At 39.1% G+C, this 27,669-nt stretch overlaps 1 protein-coding gene across 11 annotated transcripts in view; it reads left to right on the top strand.

The window, feature by feature from the left end:
* The window catches only part of gpat2 (glycerol-3-phosphate acyltransferase 2, mitochondrial), a 228,808-nt gene that overhangs the window by 177,254 nt on the left and 23,885 nt on the right, over window positions 1-27,669 (top strand). For all 11 annotated transcript variants that reach the window (XM_047380861.1, XM_047380854.1, XM_047380863.1 and 8 more), the window contains 9 exons: window positions 2,655-2,828; window positions 7,649-7,747; window positions 10,095-10,177; window positions 17,296-17,423; window positions 17,503-17,573; window positions 17,807-17,967; window positions 18,054-18,157; window positions 22,224-22,408; window positions 22,908-22,985. In XM_047380861.1, coding sequence (XP_047236817.1) covers window positions 2,655-2,828; window positions 7,649-7,747; window positions 10,095-10,177; window positions 17,296-17,423; window positions 17,503-17,573; window positions 17,807-17,967; window positions 18,054-18,157; window positions 22,224-22,408; window positions 22,908-22,985 — 1,083 coding nt within the window. The remainder of the gene's footprint in view (window positions 1-2,654; window positions 2,829-7,648; window positions 7,748-10,094; window positions 10,178-17,295; window positions 17,424-17,502; window positions 17,574-17,806; window positions 17,968-18,053; window positions 18,158-22,223; window positions 22,409-22,907; window positions 22,986-27,669) is intronic.

Genomic DNA, 27,669 nt, shown 5'->3' with positions numbered 1-27,669 from the left:
ACAAAAATCATCAATGGAAATCTAATTTATTAACCAATGGAGGCCTGGATTTGGAGTCACACACAAAATTAAAGTGGAAAAACACACTAGAGGCTGATCCAACTTTGATGTAATGTCCTTAAAACAAGTTAAAATGAGGCTCAGTATTGTGTGTGGCCTCCACGTCCCTGTATGACCTCTTTTGAGGGCTGTGCAGCCCTCAAAAGAAATGCCACCCCACACCATTATTGACTCACTGCCAAACCGGTCATGCTGAAGGATGTTGCAGGCAGCAGATCGCTCTCCACGGTGTCTCCAGACTCTGTCATGTCTGTCACATGTGCTCAGTGTGAACCTGCTTTCATCTGTGAAGAACACAGGACACCAGTGGCGAATTTGCCAATCCTGGTGTTCTCTGGCAAATGCCAAGCGTCCTGCACGGTGTTGGGCTGTGAGCACAACCCCCATTTGTGGACGTCGGGCCCTCATACCATCTTCATGGAGTCGGTTTCTAACCGTTTGTGCAGACACATGCACATTTGTGGCCTGCTGGAGGTCATTTTGCAGGGCTCTGGCAGTGCTCCTCCTGTTCCTTCTTGCACAAAGGCGGAGGTAGCGGTCCTGCTGCTGGGTTGTTGCCCTCCTACAGCTTCCTCCACGTCTCCTGGTGTACTGGCCTGTCTCCTGGTAGCGCCTCCAGGCTCTGGACTCTACGCTGACAGACACAGCAAACCTTCTTGCCACAGCTCACATTGATGTGCCATCCTGGATGAGCTGCACTACCTGAGCAACTTGTGTGGGTTGTAGAGTCCGTCTCATGCTACCACGAGTGTGAAAGCACCACCAACATTCAAAAGTGACCAAAACATCAGCCGGAAAGCATAGGTACTGAGAAGTGGTCTGTGGTCCCCACCTGCAGAACCACTCCTTTATTGAGTGTTTCTTGCTAATCACCAAAGATTTCCTCCTGTTGTCTTTTCCATTTGTACAACAGGATGTGAAATTGATTGTTAATCAGTGTTGCTTCCTAAGTGGACAGTTTGATTTCACAGAAGTTTGATTTACTTGGAGTTATATTGTGTTGTTTAAGTGTTCCCTTTATTTTTTTGAGCAGTATATATACACTCAATGTTTGTCCGGGACTTCTTTTCCTTGAATTATTGCGTTAGTGCAGCGTGGCTCGGAGACAATCAGCCTGTGGCTCGGCTGAGGTGTTCAGGAAGCTCAGGTTGCTTTGATAGCTTCCTTCAGCTCGCCTGCATTGTTGGTTCTGGTGTCTCTCTTCTTTCTCTTGACAATACCATATAGGTTCTCTATACGGTTCAGGTCGGGCCAGTGATGATGCAATGAATCACAGTGATACTATGGTCATTGAAGCAGTTATTGGTGCTTTTGGGAGTGTGGACTAGCCCTGCTAGAACATTAAAGCAACATTTCCTTAAATCTCTGCAGAGGGAAGCATGGTGCTCTAAAACTTACTGGGAGATGGATTCTCTGACTTTGGACTTAATAAAACACAATGGATCAACAGCAGTAGATGACATGGATCCCTAAATCATCACTGACTGTGGAAACTTCACACTTCTCTGGGACTTCGATTTTCTAATAAAATGCTAAATTTAATTTGTGATGTGTCAGGTTTAATCCTCTCAGGGTTGCATTTATTATTATTGCTTTTCACATTTTCTGCCAAACTTTTTCTTTTCACTTAACTTTCCGTTACTATGCTGGGATGCAGCATTCTGAGCTGCCAGCCTCTTTAGCAATGACCTTTGGTGGCTTTCTCTCCTTGGTGAGGGTGTTAATGAGTGTCTGCTGAACAACTGTCAAGTCAGCAGTGTTTCCTAAGATTATGGTAAGATTAGCATGAACATAGCATAAAGTTCCTGTATTAATATCAGTTTTATTGGTTTCATGTAATATCCCGGGGTTTTGGGGTTTGCATTAACTGTAAGCATTAATCATCAAAATTAGCCTAAATGAATCTTTAAAAGTTATCACACTATGTGTAATGAATCTACATAATGTCTAAGTTGCACTTTGTTTAATTGAATAATTGAAATAAATAAACTTTTTATTGAAATACTTATTTACTAAGAAGCCATAAAAAAAATTATTTAGAGATATAGACCTCTTTCAGATCAGTGTTATAAAGCTTAATCTATAATACACAGCAGTACAACCCCAGTGGTATGTAAAAAGAGTTGTATGTATTGGTTTCTGTTTTTATTCATTCTTCGTTATTTCTTTTATTTGCCATTTATGTGAGTAAGCATATTGGCCTTGTGTGAGAAAGCCGGCTTGTTTATCAGTTGTATTTCAATGTTAATAGACCTTTATTGTTTATTGAGTGTGGGCCTGCTTAGCTGCTGTTCAATGGTAATTGAATTTATCCTGTTTGTAAGGGGAAAACAGTACTCTAGGCTAGGGAAGTGTCTCTGAATGTCATAAAGTGTCCCCTCACAGTCTCTCCTTTTTGCTGTTTTCTACCCTGCCCATTGGTTTTGATTTATCATCCTTCAGCTGCCCTCCATCATCTGCATCCCTTCCTCCAGCATCTTGCTTCTTTGCTTCTGTATATTTTACAAACACATGGGAGGAATTGTATGTTATTAATCTCTCTCTGCCTGGATTTATAGACTGTTTTCTGCATAATTTTTCTCTCTCCTTCTCAGCTGGTACGTGAGCTCCTGCATGAGGGTCAGGCGTTAAGCATTGGTGTGTCAGCGGAGTCTGGCCATGGTGGGCAGTGGCTGGCTCGCATCAGGCAGCTCATCAAAGAGGGATCTGTCCCTGATGTCAGTCTGGTCCCTGTGGGCATCTCATACGACTCTGTGACTAACGTAAAGGTGCACGCATGTAAACATACACTTGCTGGAACACAGTTAATAGGACCCATCTGTAACCGTTATGCCCTCAAGAGCAACACAGCAGATTTGGTTTCTCAAGCTGTGAGAGGAAGAAATGTGAGGCAGAGATTTTGCAGAAGGTGACAGATGTTGGTGTTCAGTTACCAACAGGAAGCAAGTTACAGTAGTTTAGTTTGCTTGTTATCAAACTGATTTGGTTTGACATGCAACTCATGGAGTCAGTTGAAGTAATTTAATCACTCAGAGTGGTAATTTGCATCAGAAAATAGCATAGTCATAACTGACTGAGTCACATTTCGCATGTTTGTTGGTAGTACTCTTCCAGAATTTGCTCAGAAATCTGTGTAAAAACATTCAGCCTATGACTTGATTGTGCTCCTACAGCTAAAGAAGCTTATCACTTCACACATTTGGAACTGATGCAAGGCAAACAGAAAAGATAGTACACCCTCTTATAATTCTAGGGTTTTTATATATTTTGTGTATTATTTTAGAGCTTTAGGGGTGTTCTTAGTTTTTTCCAGTGGGTGTTGACATGATATCTAAATACTTTTACAGCCTTATCAGACCATTCAATCAGTCTGAGACAGTCAGACCAATGTATAAATGGTCTGTATAAATCAGACCATTTATACATTGAAGCTATGATATAAAAGAGAGCGTACTTATTTATATGTATTTATTTATCTTTAACATTACTGTATTAGGGGTTTTCCACCAAAACAGTTGCAGTACTTGCAGGGGCTAGTGCAGGGCTAGTGAAAGAGCGAGTTCTTAACTTGTTCTGTAAAAAAACCATTTTGGTTTTCCACAGCCCATGAGACAGCTCGGAGCCACGTCATTACAGAGCTTCTACAGTCTTAAAAAGTGTTGAATTTTGCTTTAATTTGTCAGGTTTGGAAAGTATGGAAAAATAAAATTGAGTTCTTGAGTTACTCGACATTCATTTCTAATCCATTGTCTAAAAGGTAAAATCTGGAATTTTCTAAAAAGAAATTCAGTCCCTTTATCAGTGATTTATATTTGAATGACATCCTTTTTCTTTTGTTTGCCAGATCACAATTTGAGCTTGGCATGTTAGCCACTAGTAGTTTGGTTAATGAGTTTTACGAAAATAAAAGGGGGCATTTCACTACATTTTGGCCTCTAGACCCCATTAAATCTGCGGTTTAAAGTTGTAACCCCCCTTAGATCATAATCTAAAGGGGTAATGTGCAAAACAAATCATTGAGAGCTATTAAACGTTTTCTGTTTGTAAATTGTTATCAGTTATAGAAAGCTGTGCTTTAAATAACATATCCTGATTTTAAAAATCTGTAATTCTGTATTCTATAATTGATTTTCAAATTTAGTTGCTCTAAATATAAACCTGTGAAACAGCCCTTTGTTAAAATGCTGAATCAAAAGCCAACTTCAGTTTTACTTTCACAAGATATGGTACAGGTGGATAATTAAACTGTACAAGCATTTTCAAAGTAAACGTTTTGCTTTGAAATGTCTATGGTAAAAGCAAAACTGTCATAAGAATATAAGGGTTTGAGTTTGTAAAAATTTGGAATATTGAACTGGAAAAATATTGAGGAACACAGCTATAAAAGTCTCATCCAGTTAATGTCTTACCCTCTTTTCTGTTTTATTCATCTTTTTTTTTGGAGGATTGCAGTTTTAACTATACCAGTCACATTATTTAACTCAGTATCCCTACAAACAGATTCCCGAATATCCCAAATTATTAAGTGTTTATGAACGCTTCACACTCCTAATCTGCTGGTACAAGCAGTGCTGCAAGAAGCAGCTCAATCTTCCCAATAGGTTATATTTACTCTACCAGACAATATAAAAACACTGACATTATTTTAAGAAGTATAAAAAAGAAAAATGCGGTAATGGGTACATTTTAAAATATCAGCTGTAAGTGCAACTTCTCCCATTAACCCAGAGTCAATATAACGTTCTATTAATGGTGAAGCTCATTGTTTTTTACTGTTTTATGTCTTAAATTAGACCGATCAAAAGCAAAACTGTCTTGGCAGTTCTAAACAAGGCACTGGCAACATTATTGGTTGTTAGTGTGAGCACCAGCTCCTGAACAAAGGCGTCTTTCCTTTGGCCCGCTACAGAATAGGTGCCAAGATAGAACCAGTATATCAGGCCCAGAGTCCGGGGCTCGCAGTGGTGCAAACACAAAATCTGATGTTAAGCAAGCATTAGCAAGAGTTTGCTTTTCACACCAGCTGTCAGTGCTGTTCTTTGGGACAGGTTGAAGAACATAAATCTTAGTGACAAAACATACAACTGAAAATAAGGGACAGTGATCTCCAACCTTTCATTAATGTTAAATTGTACTGGTATCAGAATTAGCTTTATTGGCCAAGATTTTGTGAGACAGTGTATAAATATTAAGTATAAATATGTGGAAATCAGCTTATTTTGTTTCACATCAAAGTAGGTGACTACTCTGGCTATAAGGTGTTCATTGTGATCATCAGAGAGATAGTCTGCGGGACGAAACTGTCTCTGTGGCAGCTGGTTTTTGCAAAAAGCGCTGACTTGAAGACAAAAGTCTAACAGTTTGTGACCAGGATATGTGGGCTCTGCAGAGATGTTAGCTGGCCTTTTCCTGACCCTACAAATAAAAAAAAGGTTATCCACAGTAAACACAGTGCTGTTGATGATGGTAGGAGCCAGTGTGGGGATTGTTCTACGGACGTTTGTCGTTAACTCCACAGTCCTAAATGGGTTTAGTTCCAGGTGGTTCTGACCACACCCGTGGACAAGCCAATCCACCTCCTGTTTGTATGCAGACTCATCAATGTCTTGGATTACACCAATAACAGTGGTGTCATCTGCAAACTTAAGGAGTTTCATGGACACGTTGCTGAGGTGCAGTCGTTTGTGTCCTGGCAGAAGAGGAATGGGGAGAGAACACAACCCTGGGGGGCACCGGTCCTGATGGTTCTTGGCAATTGGAGCACAAGGGAACCTCACACAGCTCTAGAGACTTGTTGAAGATCTGAGTGAGGATAGGGATAAGCCAGATTAAAACTAACTGGGCAGTAGTGAGTGGTCCTCAAACCTTTATGCATTGTTAGTCTCCATGAGCCTACCTCCTGCTCCTGGTGGAAGTCTGTCTTCCCCCAGGACCAGTTAATAGCAGGTGGTGGGATAGCACCAGGTTTTTTATACTTGGGAGTGTTGGAAACAGTGTTAGAAACAGAAAGAACTGGAGTTAAACGTAGCATTTGCTCGAGCACAAGCTGTGGGTGAGCACTGGAACCACTTTGGTTCCAGTGCTCACCCAGAGCTCTATACATGTTTTAAAGAGGGGGCTTTCCACCAAACCAGTTCCTGTTGTAAATGGGTGCTGCTGCCTGCTTAGCATCAGTACTTTCTGTTTATTTAAATCTAAACTCTGGCACGGTACATAAATTGGTTCTCTCTTACCACCTTACTCGGATCGGAGGAAAGAACCTCTTTCATGAAGAGTTGGGGACTGTTAAATATGGCCATGCGGTATTGATAAATCCTGCTCTAAATGGCGTTTTGACCCGTGTTTTCCTGCCCTGCTGTTACTGATCAGTTCAACTAATGGAAATTATGAGGCGTTTATTTTGTCTAAAACATTATTACTAAATAATATGATCCTATTAGGACATCTGTTTGCCAGGATGCTGAGTTCTTTAGAATTTTGTAAGGTTAAACTGTCTCCCTGCTCTGTGATCCGTGGCAAAAACAAGGAGGATGAAACATTTATTGGACTGAGAGATTTATTTTTGATTTGATGTGGCTCTGAGCGTGCTCTCTGGTTGTGTTCATCATAACTGGTTCCTTTAAAGAACCATTTAAGAACTGGTACCATCGTTTGTTAAGCACTGAAACTGCTTTGGTGGAAATGCTCTCAGAGAGAGCTTTGCCACTAAAAGTGAAGGAAGCATTGAAACAGAAAGAGACTACCACTCTGCCAGAGTCAGTTTAGAGCTTTATATTTGCTCAGCATCAGCACCACCCTTTTATGTGCATCCGAAGTAGGTGTTTGCACCACTTGGATATTTCTTTTACTGTTTAACGAGTGCATTTCCTTTACTTATTGTAAAGCTTTGTTCTAAACCGGATCGCAAAGGGGCAGAATCCTCTAAATCCATAACGCCATATGCTTTCTATCTACATCTTCTAAAGAGGTTTGTTGAAAGCATAATGGTTCATAATGGTTAAACCAGACTGTTGAGTCCATGAGTGCCTATTTCAGTACAGAATATGAATATTTCTCACTTCAGCAAGGCTCAGGATGTCAGTGGTGCTGACACAGTTGTCTCAGGGTTGTCCTGGGAGAGCGTTAATTGTGTCACATTTAGGATCAATGGGAAACATTTTTTAGTGACATAACCACTGTTAGAGGCTCTCACACTTTCTCTTGTTTCCTCATCAGCCTGCATTGCTTGATTAGTTGAGGGTTTGCTGATAATTTTTTTTCAAGGCATCATTGATAGCTGTTAGGCTCCATAAAAGCTGCCCTCTGTTATCTACATAAGCTCTGCTATAGAGAGTGGGTGTTGCTCTCTGTTAATTGCAATAACAGGGTTCTCACCCGATCATTTTGTTCTTTCATTCAGACACGGCACACAGAAAATACAGAACGCACAGTTCTCGCATTTATGCAGCCATTTATGGCTTAGTACTTGTTGTACATCATGGTTGTCAAGTTGTTAGAGTTGGAATGTCCCTCCTGCTTCTTTAATTACCGAGATATAATGAACTGAGTTTCCGTTTACTGATTTATATTTTTTTCCTTATCCACACAGTTTGGATCAAAGTCTGTGATGCAGTGGCTGTTGTCACTTCTCTGGACGAAACCATCCACAAGTGTGATGATCCACCTTGCCCAGCCATTTTCTCTCAAGGTGCGCATCAGAATTATACTGGGACTCATTTATTAAAACTGGCAAAATTTGGGTTGATTTACATGTGGGATTTATGAAACCTGACCTGGAAAATCCCAGCATACAAGCAATCAATAAAAAATAAATCTGCCAACTGGGAGAAATCATTATTTATACACTGCAGCCATTTTTATTCATGGTTTGGAACATCTGGAAAAGTATGGAATCTGATTTCATGATTTTCAAGATCCAGATAAGTATGGACAAAAACGATTTTTTTTTTTCAAACTTCATTTACCTTTTGTTCTGTATATATATTTCAATGTACATGCATTAAAGCTCCGCATGCAAATATTTTTGGCCAGTTTGATGGACTTTCAGTACCTTTGATGTACAATCTTGATCATTTGCTTACGTTTGAAGGAAGCAATGGGAAAATTGTGATAATAGAAAATTAAGAGAACAGTGAGGAAATTGTGGGTCATCGCAGTTTTCAACTGTATTGTATTTATTTGTTTTCTTAATATAGTGTAGCCCTATTTTAGACCCCTGTCAGCTAACCATGCTGTAGAGACTCAGTTTACACTAAACCCTACTGTCCAGTGCATTATTATGCAGAGCTGCATAGGCTAAAATAGTCTCATACACATTCTTAAGCTTGTACAAAAAAGTTCCTCCAGCTGATCAAATGCAGATCCAGCTTCCTTTCAGTACACCCAAAGCAGTTCTCCACCTAGGCCTGTGTTCAAATGCGTCAATGTCTGATCCTCCTCTCCTCCTGTGATCCGTAGTATGAACTTGTCTTAATCTCCTGACTTGCTGGTCATATTCCTCCAAATAGCTTTCAACTAAAACAGTCAAGAATTATACTGTAACATCATTTGAGGTAAAAACAAATCCTGGGCTCAGCTACAACTGTCTAGCATTAATTTCTATTGTTGTTTTTTTAAGTGTCCTCCAGCATGTCAGAGATGTTCTGTTTAAACCTCCCATATTTAGGCTACTCCAGTGACACAAAGTTGCTTAGATGATGGATGTTTATTCCTTCTGCCTCTATAACCTTCAAAGTAAATTGATGAAAAACAAATCACCAATCATATGTAACCAACAAAAAATACATCAGTATAAAATCTTGTTCTGGTGAACACCATTTTGCACTAACATGAACTTAATTCTCCAACCTAGCACGATTTCCATTGCTGCTCTGTTGTCCGCACTGATATAAATTTACAATCTGAGACCTAGTATGGGAGTTGACACAATTTTAGGCTAATTTCCAAATTGATATATCCCATAATATCATTTTAAATTATTCAGTTGTTTTTAAATTATATTGTACTTGCTTATTTCTGATGATTGAGGGTCACTGTCAACAAAGACCCATTTTTCACAAACCTTTTGCGGGATGTTGGTACAACAGATACAGAATAATGATGTTGAATAAAACTACCACAATTTTACTGTATCACAGTATTTACACAAAAAAATCTGTAATATAACTTCTTACCTTTTTATTTAAAACTGTAAACCAACAAGTATTCCTACTGCTGTTAAATCATCTAACCTACTGATCATTAAAATTCTAATTATGTTACATTTTGTTTGATAACCTTCAGTTTCCACACCATGGCAGTTTTAGTTGTTGTAGGTCTCTCCTGTCAGCCAGCTAATTGGCAGTGCACACACAAATTTGGAGGAGTATTTACTATACAGCCTTGAATAATTATACTAAATTCAGGACTTTCTTCTGTAGAAACAGCATGAGGGAAATATTTCTTGGTACTGAAAGCAAAACTGTTAAAACCTTTGTATGCTTGTGTTGCGTTATTATACATAAACACCTGTATATTTTTGTCTCAATTCCCAGACGGATCGCCATTGATTTACGTGATGTTGTATGACAAACTGTAAGCCGTGTCATAAATGATACTGACCTTTAAAAGTTGACTAAGTAAATAAGCTTTCAGAAATGACTGTTGAAACTATAAAATTGCTGAAGCTTTAGCCTTATAATGAAATGCTCTTGTGATCCATAAAATATATATTTTGATTCACTTGGATGGAGGCGTTTTAATTTAAGCAGATTAGTATAGTTTGTGCAATAGAAATCACCACAAATGTTTTTCTCCAGTGATTAAAATTTAATGAATCCCTTTTTAATAACTTGGCAATTGTAGCCTTCCTTGAAGACGTTATTTACAGATTGGTGCTATTTTGTGATAATTGTATTAAATTAATATGGGGAAGGAGCTTCTGCCAAAAGTTATACCAACTTTCTGTACTTCTCTCGGCTCTGCTGACTAAATCAGTGTTAAATGATCTAGAGCATCTGCTTTCCTGTGTGTTTATCATGTGTTTTTATGTGCAGGAGATGTGTGAGTCAGGGCGGTGCAGAGTAGATGAATGGCTCCCTCTACAGGACCTGTTGCTGCCTGTTGTCCTCAACAACAGGTAATCAAACCGCCTGCGCTCTTCCTTCCGTGTACGTATGAGTGCAAAACTCTAAAGTAACAAACCACAGTAGGATTCCCGTTTGTTTTTTTGTCATTTTTATCCAAGATCTGTGAAATTAGAAAAGTTCCTTTCGCTTAAACTTTGAACAACTTTCCCTCTAAACCTTAAATCTGGCACAGGCATGATGCAAGCCCTGATGAGAGCTTCATCCTCTTAGACTCACTTCAATTATCAGTCTGCCAGTGAAAAGATAAAAAGAAAATAAGATCCCCCGCTCAATCTCTGCTTGGCACCTAACTAGCGAAGTGTTTTCTCCCATCATGTGTTTATCCTACCAGAGAGGGGTTCACCTCTGTATGTTTTCAGTAAGAATATGAAAATTGATTTCTAAATGTCCTAAAGAGTGCTGAAGACATTGGATTGTTACCAGCGTGTGAGCACTTTTAGCTCTCAGTTCATGTCTACACAAAAATGATGCTGCGGCATGATTTCTTGGTTACTTAGGTTTAATCTCTCCAAGCTTCTCTCTGCCCCTGCATGTTAATGCTGCACAAGAAACAGATGGATGGATGGGTTGTTAAAAATTAAACGTCCGCAGGTGTGAAATATTTATTTACAAAGGTGCATTACTCTAAGCGGTTTGTTTATTCTTAGTTGAGCTCAAGAGTTTTTACAGTCAGCAAGTCCAGATTTGACACACACCCTCGTGCATATCTCTCTCACACACATGCACTGCTAAGATGCATAAATACCACTCATGTTGTGCCCACACTCCTCCAGGTAAGAGGCCGAACGTTTTTATCAAACACACCTGCACTTACTTATCTGTTGGTCCTTCAGAAATGCAAGGTCAACCCATTCACTAAACAGTTGCTGTGTTTGATTGCAATTCACAGCTACATGTCCAAACAACTGAAGCGCTACTGTGGAGATTTTGTGTTTGATTTCAGGGGCCTTGGAGTTGACGACAGCTGTTGTTTTTCAACAGATGCTTATTAGGAAGAATAGCCTCACATCTACAGATGTAACAACAGTACAGACACCTAATAGAAAACAAAATCTCTTCTTTGCCTAAAAGCACATATGTTTATGTCTAAATTATGGTTAAAATGATTCATTAAGTGACTCAAATACCACATTTCATCAAGACAATTACTGTTCAACAGTAAGCTTAAGCTAGAAAGTCAAATATAGAATCCACCCTTCTTTGATTCAGCTGGTTGAATTAGAACTTTGCTAGGCTGTGAAAAATTTGGCCAATATTCTGCAGTGTGAGAGCAATCATGATGTTCCAAGCTCTTAGTACTCCAAATAGGTTTTTCCCTTTTGTTTGCTGAGTCCACAAGACTTCACACTTCACCCCCATCCCAACTCAGCCCTTACTAAGCCCTCGCACGACTATCTTAGATGGCAACACGCACCAGCATACATCCCTGAAAGTTCTCCAATAATCACATTACAACAGCAACTGGCCAGCCTTCTGTATAAAACTCTGATAAAACTGTCCACAGCTGAAAACCAGAAATATGTTCTTTCTTTTTGTGTTTCAGTACCATGAGTTCATAGGGTGTTTAAGTAGATAATTGGAGCATGTCAGTCAAAGAGGATGCACTGCTGTGCTTCAGTGGTACATTGCTTCCCAAACCTTTCCAGGTCACGAAATGAGGATTGTGCTTTTTCATTTATAGCATATATTTGCTCTATTGGTATCACTTTTGGTATTTTTTTTTTTATTTCTGAAGAGTTACTCTAGACTCAACATTTATTGATTTGTGACCCCAAGAAGAGTCTCAACCCCAACTTTGTGGTCCACTGGGCTCGTAGATCTCGCAGCTCTAACATGACCCTGTCATCACTGACATGGACCTTTCATTACAGCCTGCTTGTGTACCTACGTACACACCAGGGCCGTGCAGAAGCCACTAAAGGGGCAGGTGCTCAAAGCAAAAACAAAAAAGGCACATATAGCTGGATTGTAGGGTGGAATATTAGCAAGAATCTCACCCAGCTTTTACAGTTCATTGCACTATGATGTACTTTAAATTGTCAGCATAGAGTTATACAATTGAATCACATCTGGGGAAAACTATAATATAGAACACGGGACCATGCATATGTGTTTTAAATATTTTATTGTGATCTGAATTTCACTTTGCAGGACTCCTTTCATCAAAGGGAAGTATTGAGATGTTCAAACCTGCATATTACTAAAATACTAAAATATCACTACCAAACAGCTATGTGTTCTTACCTATTGTACTCTTTCTAAACCAGTTGGTTAACAATCCACTACCGTTGGCTGCTTCAAGCTCTTTCATTGGTCAAGACATACATTATCTATCTAGAACTACAGTCAATCACAAATGATGTGAGGGAGCTAATGTTTTATTTCAAAATTCACAGCTTATTTACAGCTATTTTATTTTTTAGTCCAGATAATTAAGGTCCAACAGTGTATGCTCCATCAGCCTCCATGTGTGACAGTAATAGAGGGTCACGTCTTTGAAACCTATAGTTTTTTTTTCATAGTTTCACAAAATCAGGTTATGCAGCTTTAATATATGAATATATTCAGAGACACAGGCAAACATTATTTAATCAATGCAGACAAGACAAGGAATTAAAAAATCACCCACTCCTATCTAAACAAGTTTCTAGAAATGAGGGATTATAAATGTCTCGAATAAGAAAAAGATATAATTTTATAAAATATGTTATTATTAAATTGAAACAAAAAAAACAACATTATTATTTGAGGAGACAAATTTTATATATAATCTATAAAATGATTTGTAAATGACAGGCTATTTACTTCATTCGAACCTCCAAAATAGCTGATTGATGATAAATAACTGCATTTTGATTGGCCTCCTAAAAGGTTAAATGTAAATAAATTGTGGCACCAATGCATCTCATCATCACACATCTCTGTAGCGTTTCTTCAAATTTTATGGTAATACAGGTGAGTGACAGCTATTGTTAATGCAAAAAGGAAGAGGCAAAGTTTTTAGCTAGCAGCTAGCTCATGATACAACCACAAACTACTGTCTGGGTAATAAAACCTGAATGTTCAGATAATAATAAGTTCTCCTCGCCTGCCTCCTCCCGCTCAGAGAGCGCAGAACCCTCTTCTTTTCTCCACTTTGCATTTGTGTTGTGTTTCAGCCCCTCTCTGCTCCTCTGTCGGTGATGAAGCAGAAACAATACAAAGTTGTTGATAAAAGTAAAAGTACCCATATCTTATAATTTCACTCACTCACCAGTTTATTGACCAACAACTGTCCTGGAATCTGGACCATAAGCGACATATTCTCTGTTTCACTGTGCGAAGGGCAAAAATTGTGCACGTCACAGGGGAAAATGGTTAACGGTAACGGAATGACTGGGAGGCATTGTCATGTCATCTCTCTTGCAAAATAAGATTAAATAGAATTATTAATACATGTTTTCATTAGGTGTCAGTGGAGGACTTATGGGAGTGAATGAATGAGTGAATGATTTAATTACTTAAATCGTTAATTAATTTTTTAAAAAAGGTTTATTTTGACCCAAAGGGCACTTGGGCAAGGAGCAAAGAGGGCAGGTTTCCCAGTATTACACAGACGGAGAATGAAAGGTGGGTCGAATTAATGCTTTATTTTGGTATCATTCCTCAGTTATAGGATAGTAAGGTGGCTCCATGTCAAACTAAAATACTCCCTCCATCACCTAAATATTAACATAACTGTTAAAACAAACAAAAAAACTAGCTAAAGTGCAAAAGCAGATTTTGGTATCGTTCAAACAGCCCTTTGTTGAATTCTGACAGGGTCAAACCCAACTAAGTACAATGTTGCAGTGTTCCTACGCAGTCTGGAACATTATGGAAATTAATTTCAGTATTTCCCAGGTTTGGATAATTACAGGTCCTTCTCAAAATATTAGCATATTGTGATAAAGTTAATTATTTTCCATAATGTCATGATGAAAATTTAACATTCATATATTTTAGATTCATTGCACACTAACTGAAATATTTTAGGTCTTTTATTGTCTTAATACGGATGATTTTGGCATACAGCTCATGAAAACCCAAAATTCCTATCTCACAAAATTAGCATATTTCATCTGACCAATAAAAGAAAAGTGTTTTTAATACAAAAAACGTCAACCTTCAAATAATCATGTACAGTTATGCACTCAATACTTGGTCGGGAATCCTTTTGCAGAAATGACTGCTTCAATGCGGCGTGGCATGGAGGCAATCAGCCTGTGGCACTGCTGAGGTCTTATGGAGGCCCAGGATGCTTCGATAGCGGCCTTTAGCTCATCCAGAGTGTTGGGTCTTGAGTCTCTCAACGTTCTCTTCACAATATCCCACAGATTCTCTATGGGGTTCAGGTCAGGAGAGTTGGCAGGCCAATTGAGCACAGTGATACCATGGTCATTAAACCATTTACCAGTGGTTTTGGCACTGTGAGCAGGTGCCAGGTCATGCTGAAAAATGAAATCTTCATCTCCATAAAGCTTTTCAGCAGATGGAAGCATAAAGTCCTCCAAAATTTCCTGATAGCTAGCTGCATTGACCCTGCCCTTGATAAAACACAGTGGACCAACACCAGCAGCTGACACGGCACCCCAGACCATCACTGACTGTGGGTACTTGACACTGGACTTCTGGACTTCTGGCATTTCCTTCTCCCCAGTCCTCCTCCAGACTCTGGCACCTTGATTTCTGAATGACATGCAGAATTTGCTTTCATCCGAAAAAAGTACTTTGGACCACTGAGCAACAGTCCAGAGCTGCTTCTCTGTAGCCCAGGTCAGGCGCTTCTGCCGCTGTTTCTGGTTCAAAAGTGGCTTGATCTGGGGAATGCAGCACCTGTAGCCCATTTCCTGCACACGCCTGTGCACGGTGGCTCTGGATGTTTCTACTCCAGACTCAGTCCACTGCTTCCACAGGTCCCCCAAGGTCTGGAATCGGCCCTTCTCCACAATCTTCCTCAGGGTCCGGTCACCTCTTCTCGTTGTGCAGCGTTTTCTGCCACACTTTTTCCTTCCCACAGACTTCCCACTGAGGTGCCTTGATACAGCACTCTGGGAACAGCCTATTCGTTCAGAAATGTCTTTCTGTGTCTTACCCTCTTGCTTGAGGGTGTCAATAGTGGCCTTCTGGACAGCAGTCAGGTCGGCAGTCTTACCCATGATTGGGGTTTTGAGTGATGAACCAGGCTGGGAGTTTTAAAGGCCTCAGGAATCTTTTGCAGGTGTTTAGAGTTAACTCGTTGATTCAGATGATTAGGTTCATAGCTCGTTTAGAGACCCTTTTAATGATATGCTAATTTTGTGAGATAGGAATTTTGGGTTTTCATGAGCTGTATGCCAAAATCATCCGTATTAAGACAATAAAAGACCTGAAATATTTCAGTTAGTGTGCAATGAATCTAAAATATATGAATGTTAAATTTTCATCATTACATTATGGAAAATAATGAACTTTATCACAATATGCTAATATTTTGAGAAGGACCTGTATGGTATAGGAAAAAAAGACTATGGAAGATATTTGTATTTTCAGACCTTATTCACTGTTCTATAATCTAAATGTAGTATTTTTACTTTCTTGTGTCTTTCCTTTCTTTCTTTTTTAGCTCCTTTCTTGCATCACTTATTTTTTTCTTTGCTTGTACCCTTACTTTCTTTTGTTCGTTGGGTCCTTAGTTTCTTTCCTTGGTTCCTATCTTGTGCCCATTGTTCCTTTCAGTCTGATTTTTGCAGGTTCCCTATTTAAAGCCTGACACTGTAGTTCAAGGTGAACGTTTGTGCTTCATATTTTAAAATCAACACAAAGAACTGAGAGCTCTTTAAATCTGGGTCTGGAAAAGTATGCAACATTTATGTGGAAAATGCGTAGGAACCTTGAGGAAAGGCGCCTTTATATTAGGAGCCATGCAGCCGTTCTCTGAAAGTAATTGAGCCACATTACCAAGTTCCCTCTCATTAACCAACTATCTTTATAAAATAATTGTTTTTAAAGAGCCAGTGTTTATTTAGTAAAAAGGGTAGTGCATTCCATGCTGTGTTCACTGTTGAATAAAGAAGTTGATGACATTTTTGTTTAGTTTTCTTCACTGTAACTGTACTGAAAACATACCCAAGCATGGGTTTTCAGTGTTTTTAGCCCATACGTCATAGATAGACTCTCACATAGCTACCCTGTGCTCCACCCAGGACCCTTGTATGTTGCCCTACGGAGGTTTTGTGCATATTGAAAACACATTGGGAACTCTCACACTCCTTGCCCCCAGCATGCCTGACATGCCAGAAGTCCTTCATTATTCTGTATGACTGGAGGCCTGAGAAGATGTCAAAAACATTTTTACATTTTGCCCCTGGATAGAGTTAAACATCAAGCTTTTTCAAATAAATTAATTAATTAAAACCTTCTTCTTGCTGCAAGGCAACAGTGCTACCATCTGCCCCACTGTGCAAACCTATTCTTTGAAAAACAAGACTTTCAAAACAGGACTTTCAGTGATTACTGAAATTAATCAGAAGGTGTTTCTGCAAAGGGTCTGCAAACCTAGGTAACCAGTTTACTGTTTGCTTATTTATTTTTATGTTTTTACATTTCTAAGGGGTCTGTACTCTTTAGAGATCCACTGTACAGATATTTCGATTTCTATTAATATAACGCTTTAAGTGGTCAAACTGGTTTTGTTTTTCTTAACTCAGGACCTCCATTTTGTTTAATGACACCATGCAACTTTTAAACCCAATCCATGACCATTGTTGTATTTCGCAGACATGTTTTTGATAAATCAGTCATTTAATATCAAGTTCAGGGACAAACAACATTTTCCGAGGCTAATTTGTTTAAAAGCTACCCCTCTGCATTTTTACAATTTGAGTGATTTCAAAGAGAAAAAAGCTCTGGTGAGGTCCGTGTAAATGATGATAATGGGGTAAAATTGCAGTGGCTTGCATTGTTGTTACCTTGATTCCTATCATACAGAGTTGGTTGAAATTGGCTATCGGGACAAACACTATAAAACCATTAGAAGAAGTGAAATTTAAAGTTTAGGATGTAAGAACTGGGTTTACTTTTATCCTCATCTCTTACTTTTCCATTTTAGTGCTGACAGTGTGTTTGGGAGGAGACGGATGTCATGGCTTCTGCCTATGTTTCCTTCTACTGAACTTGAGGAGAAGAGTCATTCAGACAGAGACCTCAGTGTTGCCATCATCCTCCACCTCATCTTCTGTAAATCCAGGATTATGTAGATCCAACTGAATTTTAATGTAAACATTATCTCAGAATAAGTGTATGTGTGTTTATCTAGCGGCGGCTTCCTGCACGGCTGTGATGTCCACCGGTGTCGTGTCCAGTCTTTTGCTCTACAAACACAGCAAGGTATACACATCATACCCGCTTTGCCGTATTCGCTGCTCTCCGCATTAAAATCTGCCTCTGCTCCTCAGTATACATCAAAACTCCAAGAGACTCAAACAAAATTGGTTTTCAAGCCAGTGTAGTAGAGTGTGACAGTAATTTTCTGAGTCATACCCAGCAGTCTCAGACTCATATCTCCAGATAGTTAATGCCTTACGTCTGATGTTGGAATGAAACATCTCCTTCTTCCTCAGGGTGTGAGTACATCTGTCCTGTGTCGTGACGTGGCCTGGCTCCTGGAGGAACTCTTGTTCAGAAACAGAGATGTTGGCTTTGGGGGAACTCTTCAAGAAATTATCCACTACTCACTCTCTCTGCTTGCGCCTGACCTCGTCATTGCTGCACTGCCGTCAGGGTATTTCTTCCTTTCCTTTTTTTTGCCACAAAAAGAGAACAAGTAGTGAAAGTACATATTTAGAGTAAAAACTGCGTCTGTTTTAGAAAAGACACTGTCATTGTGCCTCGTCCGTCCGTTGCCTCCATCCTTCACCTCTCTCTTCTGGCCCAGAAGGTGACACACACGTTCATACTGGAAGTCGTTGGAGGTGAGTCACTTCAGTTGGCTGTGCCTTGTGTAGCTTAAGCTAAAACTCCATCATGAGATCATGTATTCATGTTTCTTATTTTTTGTGGGAGGCCTTGGCAGTTGTTCTGACTTTTTGGCTAGTCAGTGTGGAAATATCAACTTGAGACCTATAGTAGCATTTTAAAGTTTAGGAAAGTAGTTTAGAGATTTTTATTTCCTGTTCTAAAAAGTAGCATCTGGTATAAGGAAAGATGTAAATTGGTCTGATATATTGTTTTTTCTTTTACAAAATTTCTACTAAATCTTTTAAGAAGATGCTGTGGATATTACCTAATAGAAAAAAATAGTTGTTTTTAAAAATGATAAAAGGAAACCAAAATGACCTAAAGTCTCCATGATAACCAACAATTGTATTAACTAATGAGTGGTGGCAGTCCCCAGGACTTCCATTGCCACTTCACTTTTTATCTGTCATATACACCACAGCATCAGGATACAGGATTTTCAGCAAACTATAAATACACACAACACTGCAAATGTTCTACGCAACCCATATTGACCTCTGCTCTAGTAGGAAATAAATACAGCACATAATCGCTATTGCATATTTCCACCGAGGCAAAATGTATTGCACATTACTGATGTGGCAAACTGCAACTGCTTTAAAGAGTATTGCACATATTTAATTTCGCATTGGGATTAATAAAGTATTTTTGAATTTGAATTGAATTGAATGACGCTATTGCAATTGGATTTAGAGATGTTGCAATGGAAACAGTCAAAAACAAAACTCAGCAGTCTATTTCTTGTGAGTTTACATGGTGCATGAGTACAGGCGGCTATAAATAATCCATCCTGTTGTCCAGGGGACGAACATTACCAGGAAAAAATGGTGTCAGAGTTTCCTGTAGATCAGAGTCATGCCTGGCTAACGGTTCTGCTCTACAGCCTCTGTTTATGTATCCTCACTTGGTCAGCTCAGGCAACTGGCTTCCTCCTTAGTAGTCTGTCATGCAGGTCCTCTTCCATAACAAGCTATTTTCTTCCAGATATCATTGAAGGTCCATCTTTATCTCCGGTGACTGGAAAAAAAAAAAATATCCTAAACTATCATAGCGCATGGAGCCCATAATAAAAGCTTCACATGTTTTCCAGGAAGATGAGTGGGTGCATTTATTCTGAAATTCACCTTGAAGAAAATGAGGAATTGGTAGAAATTCTAAACAGTGCTTCTTTGGACATGCTGATTTAAGAAAGCACAGACTGACAATTTATCACTAGCCACCAAAAACTATTACAAGAGTATTTTTTCAAAATCTATGAGACACTCTATAAGAACACAGTCCAGAATGGCCCATAATTTCTATAGCCATAAACCTTAAACTTGTTTGGTTTCGATTGTGCTTCTTAGCTTTTGTTGTTGAGATTAGCCATAAATGGATATCAACAAGCAGAAAGATTGAACACTAAACCAATCCGGAACCAGAACACCGACAAACATGACAGTTAAAAGGGCTATATTTTGCTTCTGTCAGTAGAATAAGAGTTTAATAACAAAATGGAAATGTATTTCACAGTAAAATCTCTACAGGCTCAATCATTCAGATTGTAGTTATATGAGGAAATACTTATCAACTTTCAACATTCACAATAACTGCAGACAACAACAGTTAAAATGTAATGTTATGCATATAACTACTGTTACCTGAAGGAGAGGAACAAGGTACAATACGAGTATGGCAATTGAAGACTTCTGCTTCGCTTGTGTTAGCTTTGTGCTCATCCTGAACCAAGAACTGTTTGAAATTAGAGATTCGCAGGCAGACACGCTCACCAGCACGTAGCAGTGGCTAACGCCAACCAAAGCAATTAAACCAACTTCAAGAAGCCTGACAAAAGAAACACAGAGGTAACCAGCAGCAGCTAGCTAGCCTGACTCCAAGAGGTGTTCTTAGCGAGAAGAAGAGCGTAAGAACTGAGCAATGATGGTGATGACGGATCGGTATATAGTGCAGGTGGGGCGTGTCACCTGACATCATCATGTCATTTGCCTTCGAGGCGTGATCAGAGGTGCCTTCAGCCAGGACAGCCAAGACGTGTGATATTCCATACTTGTGTGTTGTACTGAGTGAATCAACTAAAAGGGAACAAAACATTTGTGACTTGAATGGACCATCTTCACCTCCACTGTAAGTAAAGAACATCCAAGCTGCTTTACTTATTATTCAGCCCTTTTTGATGGTACACTAAAAGGTTGCACTGTGCTTCTCTGTTTATAATTTTTAACAGTGTAATTGTGTAAAAACTAAATGCATTCGGTGGTCTAGCTCTCTATATATTTTGCTTATTTGCAGGTTTGATTATCTCAGTAATTTCCTGTAATGAAAAGAGCCTGCAGAGTGAAATTCTGATCATAATAAAATATTTAATACACATATGCATACTGTTGTGTTCTATATTATAGTTTTCCCTAAATTTCATTCAACTGTATATAACAGTGTTTACCATTCTGTAGTACATCATACACGTGACAATAAAAAATCATGCAAATAACAGGTTTGGTGGTGTCCAGTCACACGCACACGACCGGATTTCACTCATAAACATTCCACTTTCAGACGGGAAATCTCGCAAAACCTCTCATGATCAAACATGAGTTCACAGTAATTCCCTTCTGTGTTTCTGTCACATTGCTTTCTGATTGGCCATATGTCACATTCAACAGCTCGTTTGTGGTCACGTAACATCCCACACGGTAGGACATCAGGTCAAGACAATCCACCATGTTGAATATCACCGATTTGAGGTCAGAGCGGTCCCGACGCCATTCTGAGCAGATTAAATGACTCTTAACATGCCACACACATCAGGAATATCTCATAAGATTATCTTAAAAGCATCACTATAATCAGGGTTATGTCGGAAGGGAAAGATCAGATCAAAAATTGGCATAAAAATCTTTTGGTGTGAAGAAAGACATTAGAGTACTCCCTGAAAATATTAGGAGATGCATTCAGGTTAGGCATGGGCCAGTTAACTGGTATCAAGTGTTTAAAAACGTACGATTTTAAAACCACAAAAATATTCTGTAAAGCCGTTCCTTTAGTTTAACGCATCTTGCTGTGATAATCTCATACTGGCCCACGCCTCATTCAGATTGCACCATGAAATGAGCAGAGCTTGTTTCTCCCCCAAAAAAAACAAAACCTTCTTCTTTCTAAGCAATAAAATCAGCGGGAGTCTCACTATAGTGCCTGTATGTTTAACAGCTATCCACCGGCGCCACTGTGGGTTGTATAGAAAGTCAAATGTTAGTCACTGGTGAGCATACTTGTGTTGATATGTAAAGCCATGCTAGTTTACTCCCCAGTGTTGAAGTTTTACTTGCTGATATTTAAATAATGCATGGCAATGTTTTATTTAATCAGTGTGCTCCTCTCTGGCTGAAGAGTTTGGCGCACAGCAGAATATGCATCAGTAATGCATGATAGTCATCGAATGGCAGTAAGCCTAGAATCCAGCATCCTCACCAGAGTCCCCATGTCAAGTCATCATTTACCCCAAAGCTGTCAGCTACTTTTTATTTTCATGCTGACGTGAAGAAATACCTGCTGTCACCCTGTTTTGGCACTGCATGAGCATAATGTTTAATACTAAGATTCATTATTCCTGCATGAACAATTTTGGGGGAAGTGGAGCAGCGGGTCAGTGTGGTTTTCTATAAGCATTCACACAAGGGTGGTAACTTCTACTGATAACAATAAACTGGCTATTTATTAGTAGGATATTGCAGGGATTTTTAAATCCATGAATGAAAAAAGCATTAAAAGTGATGTGTATTGAGATTTATTTTTTTGATGTGTGTAGGCTGCTTTGTTCAGAAACAAAAACAGTGAGGGGAGGATTTTTCTAGCAGCATGCAAATAAAAAAAATAAAAAAAAAGGAACTGAAGCTTAAATAAACTGTAGAAACCCATCAATCTAAATATATTTCAGCCAAATTCTAACATCTTGATGTGTTCTGCTGCCAAACACTTGTTTTCCTCTACGTGCCTCAGCAATCACTCGGATGTTTTTGGTCTTAGCATGTGCAGTGTCAGCCATGCTGTGCGAGGTGGTCCTCAGCAGCGTCAGCAGCAGGTTGAGGACTGACGGCGTGAAGGGAGAGGAGGTCAGAGGTGACATGGAGTTTGATGTGGTGCTCAGTCAGTCAGAGCTGACGGAGAAAGCCTTGCAGCTTTGCCATCTTCTGCCTCCGGGCATCATGCCAGTGAGTTTGTATTCATATCACACAAATGCACACCCAGTGTGTCTCATTCAATGGATGTTTAATGGAGTTGAACAGCCATTCATCCTGCTCTGCTGCCTCTATCTCAGCCAGAGAGAGGTTTGTGTGTGTGTGTGTGTGTGTGTGTGAGAGTGTGTGTTTCTCTGAATGTGCATGCTTCATCGGGCTGACTTCAAGGGCTCCAAATCTGAGCCACTAATACTTTTCCTTTCTGTGAGCCCACCTTTCATTTCAGCAGCTGCTCTTTCCTGTCTCCTTTGCTTGTAGCTTTGTTTCTTACTCCATTTCTCACCAGAAAATATCACGCCAGCTGCTTCTTGTTCTCCCTCTGTGATCTCAGCTACATCTCTACTCCAAACCTTATGCTTTTTCTGTCAGCTGTCTTCATCTGTATTTCTTAGAAAGGTGATAGGCTGAAGTTTTTTTTGCCTTTGTGCTTCACCACCGAGCTGAGCCATTTTCTCTCTGTTGCTCTCTCCAGCCCTGTCAGTCAACTCAGTGTTTTGCCCTGGATGCTGTTGACAGTCTGGTCCACTGTGGCATCCTGATCATGGAAGAAGTAAGAAGCGATAAAGATTACGAACAGTTAATGCTTTTTAAACCTTAATTGAAAGCAGCTATTTCTTTGAGAATGTCTGTGTACATACAGTTTAAACCACATGTTTACATACTACACCTTATTTGTTCATTGTATATTAAATAAAACTAAATCTAGCATGTTTTAGGGTTAGTTAAGATTAAAATAAATACTATGATATTTTTAAAGAAATTTCAGGCAAAGTAATTGCAGTAGTTTACATCTACTGCGATTATTTTGCCTTTAAACAGTTTCAGATTATGTCATGGCTTTGTAAGTTTTGGATGGGTTCATAATCAGCAACATTTCAGTAAAATTACCCTGTGGATGTATTTTAATTTAAGGCCTCAAACACATTGACATCATGAAAAATGTGAAGAAATCAGCCAAGATATGAAGAGAATTGTAGACCTCCACGAGGTCATTCTTGCGTTTCCATTTCCATAACCATGAAGTTGTTATTCATCTGCTCAAACAGGTAGATGCATAAACAGAATAAAAAGATTGAGACATCATATGAGTCAGGGAGGAGACAGGTATTCAGACATGAACATATTTTGGTGTGAAAATGTTTGCATCAACCCCAGAACTAAACCAGAAGATATTGTGAAGATGCTGGTTTTCTCAGTGAAATGGGTTCTGTTCCACATGGGCTGAAAGGTCACTCCGCAAAGAACAAGCCATGACTCCACAGGCAACATTAAAAGCCAGATTCAGGTCTGCAAAAGCACTTATGGACAAAAACGCTGTTTGGGGACAGGTTCCGTGCTCTGATGACACTAAAGTTGAAGTGTTTCACCATAATGACATTTGTTAGATGTGACGTAAAGTGTGGGAAACTGGCCTGCCTGAAAACAACATCCTAAATGAGAAGTATGGAGGTGGTAGCATCATGTGTGGGCGTGTTGCTGCAGGAGGGACTTGTGCATATCACCAAATAGATGGCATCATAAGGAAAGAACATCATTTGCAAATACTGAAGCAACATGAAATGTATCTAAACTAATGAATTTAAAGAAAGTAAAAAAAAAACATTCTTGCACATTGTTCTGGTAATACTGTTGGTAATCATATCTGACCCAAAACGGCAACATTTTATTCTGATTTAATGTCAGATCGTGAGAAGATAAACAATTGTGTGTCTGGTTTAAATTGTATTTATTGCCTAAAGTTACATCCTTATTAAAAATTCAGATCTCTAGTTTATTTTATCTGTAAATATTTTTTTATGTAGCCTCCAACTCTTAGTCTTGGATTTACCACCTCGTTTTGCCATTATTTGGTTTTTATTTATGGATATTGCTCTGTTATACTGCAGGCATTTTCATTTGAACTGCTTTAACTTACAGAACTATGAATCTTTCATTTCTTTATATTAGGTTCCCAATGAGTCAAACGTTTTATAACATAATAAAATGTTCCTGATCAATAATGGCAGAGGCGTTCTGAAAGTCTATCTTCTCTTCGATCTTTGGCCCTTTTTCACCTCTTTTACCTCATTTTCAGTCCAATTTCTGATCATTTTCAGAGTAATGTTTGTTCAGCCCTTTAACTTTGACCTGTGAGTCATTAAGAGCTAAAAATGCTCATGAACTCAAAGAATGAACTATTTGCACATTTGCACATATTAGGCAACTTAGCCATGGCTCTACAGTAAGCCCTGCAAAAAGACATGAATTGGGTCCAAGTTTTTTTTCTGCTTGAGTTTGTCAAAAACCACCAAAGATAACAGTTTTATATACATTTTTCAGGTGCTATGAAGTCATGACAGGTAATCTGTCCAATACTTGTTCACTTTCTTCATCTCTAAGCACTTTTTAACAATTCACAACATGCAGTCAATATTAAGTACAAGGACTAGACTGAAAATGAATAAAAAGAAAGCCTGAAGAAAAGCTACTTTAAATAATAATACTTTAAATACTTGAGCTGAACAAGTTTTTTACACCTCCCAGTCAGCTGAAAGGTGCCGCACCGAATTGGGGCTGAAGTTCTCTCACCCTTATTATGCCTCTGATCTGCCTCTGGAGGTAGTTATTCAGTTCAGTAATACTTTAGTAAACTTTACTGTAATGTTGAACGAAGTACGAAAGCCCTGAAAGGCAAGTGAACTCATTTTCTAAGTCTGAGTTACAGGGGTTGGACAATGAAACTGAAACACGTGTCATTTTAGTGTGGGAAGTTTCATGGCTAAATTGGACCAGCCTGGTAGCCAGTCTTCATTGATTGCACATTGCACCAGTAAGAGCAGAGTGTGAAGGTTCAATTAGCAGGGTAAGAGCACAGTTTTGCTCAAAATATTGAAATGCACACAACATTATGGGTGACATACCAGAGTTCAAAAGAGGACAAATTGTTGGTGCACGTCTTGCTGGCGCATCTGTGACCAAGACAGCAAGTCTTTGTGATGTATCAAGAGCCACGGTATCCAGGGTAATGTCAGCATACCACCAAGAAGGATGAACCACATCCAACAGGATTAACTGTGGATGCAAGAGGAAGCTGTCTGAAAGGGATGTTCGGGTGCTAACCCGGATTGTATCCAAAAAACATAAAACCACGGCGGCCCAAATGACGGCAGAATTAAATGTGCACCTCAACTCTTCTGTTTCCACCAGAACTGTCCGTCAGGAGCTCCACAGGGTCAATATACACGGCTGGGCTGCTATAGCCAAACCTTTGGTCACTCATGCCAATGCCAAACGTCGGTTTCAATGGTGCAAGGAGCACAAATCTTGGGCTGTGGACAATGTGAAACATGTATTGTTCTCTGATGAGTCCACCTTTACTGTTTTCCCCACATCCGGGAGAGTTACGGTGTGGAGAAGCCCCAAAGAAGCGTACCACCCAGACTCTTGCATGCCCAGAGTGAAGCATGGGGGTGGATCAGTGATGGTTTGGGCTGCCATATCATAGCATTCCCTTAGCCCAATACTTGTGCTAGATGGGCGCGTCACTGCCAAGGACTACCGAACCATTCTTGGGGACCATGTGCATCCAATGGTTCAAACGTTGTATCCTGAAGGCGGTGCCGTGTATCAGGATGACAATGCACCAATACACACAGCAAGACTGGTGAAAGATTGGTTTGATGAACATGAAAGTGAAGTTGAACATCTCCCATGGCCTGCACAGTCACCAGATCTAAATATTATTGAGCCACTTTGGGGTGTTTTGGAGGAGCGAGTCAGGAAACGTTTTCCTCCACCAGTATCACGTAGTGACCTGGCCACTATCCTGCAAGAAGAATGGCTTAAAATCCCTCTGACCACTGTGCAGGACTTGTATATGTCATTCCCAAGACGAATTAACGCTGTATTGGCCGCAAAAGGAGGCCCTACCCCATACTAATAAATTATTGTGGTCTAAAACCAGGTGTTTCAGTTTCATTGTCCAACCCCTGTAATTATCTTTTTCTCATGACTTTAGAGGTTAGTTGCAAGTTATAAAAAAATCTACATTAAAATATTTCAAAGGTTTTTTTGTTCTGCCCTGAAAAGCAAGTGAGAAAAAAAGTTTGTTGTTTTTTTTTTTTTTTTTGCATTTTAAGTGTCTTGGAGTTGAGTTTAAAAAAATTTGCTAAATTCTGTTTTCACCCACCTGCACCTGACCTCAGTTGTTACCTGATAACTGAATGAATTGTTGTATAGGGAAACTACCAGAACACAAACCTAATCTCTTTCAAGAATTATTATTATATTCGTATTGTTGTTTCATCAAGTCAAGTCATGTATGGATAACACCGAGAAGAAATGTTTGAACTAACAACGAAATGTATTAAAATAGTTAAAAACAACAAACATTATTCACAATAAAATCAATCAAGAATTGTTAAATTTTAAAAGAAGATGAGGAGACATGATCACTGGGAGCTGTCCAGAAACTGGATCCATGCTGGAATTGCCCTCTGCCGTCCTGCATGAAACAGTAAAGAAGGGATTTTATTGTAAACTGCTGAGGTTTATAGGTTTATATGAACAATCCTAATTACAACATGGATTTGTAATTTACAAGGAACATAGAAACTGCTCTGACTGATTTATAGACTCCTGATTTAAATATTTTTCTCAGTAATCATAGCACTCCTAGACCATCTTGAGAGTTGCAGGCTCAAGCTGTCCCCCTAATAAATCTACTATCTCCTACAGTGTACTACAAAATACATGTTGCAGCACGTTGTTACTGAAATATAAATAAACAAATAAATACATATATAAATAACTATTTTAAGTTTTGACTGGACATTTATCACACACCTTTCTAATTTATTGTGACAAGTTATGATAAGCATGTACTGACAGCACATTTTAAGGGCATTTGCGAGATTCAGTCTTGGTCCCAGAAGGAGCTGTCATGGTGAGTAATTGTCATTTGTGCTACAGATGTCCTTGATCAGTGTGGTAGTTAATTCTGAATATATAACATGAATATACAAGCTTGGTGATGATAACATAGCATGGCCAGCAATACACTATTTATGTGCTTTTACTGTATTTCATTTTCTTTACAACAGTCGCATTTAGGAAATGGGGCAATGGTTCTTGGAAACCAGCTCTTTGATGATCCATTTGAACAATGCAGTTGTTAGTGAAGGTTGGTGCTTTTACTACAGTGCCTCTAGTGGCAGAGCAAAGTATTACAAGAACAAAGACAAAAAATTAGCCTA

Source organism: Girardinichthys multiradiatus, chromosome 12 (genome assembly GCF_021462225.1).
Source record: "Girardinichthys multiradiatus isolate DD_20200921_A chromosome 12, DD_fGirMul_XY1, whole genome shotgun sequence".
In the NCBI taxonomy this organism is placed as follows: domain Eukaryota; kingdom Metazoa; phylum Chordata; class Actinopteri; order Cyprinodontiformes; family Goodeidae; genus Girardinichthys; species Girardinichthys multiradiatus.
Note: the sequence above shows the minus strand (reverse complement) of the source record. Positions and strands in the feature narration are given on the sequence as shown.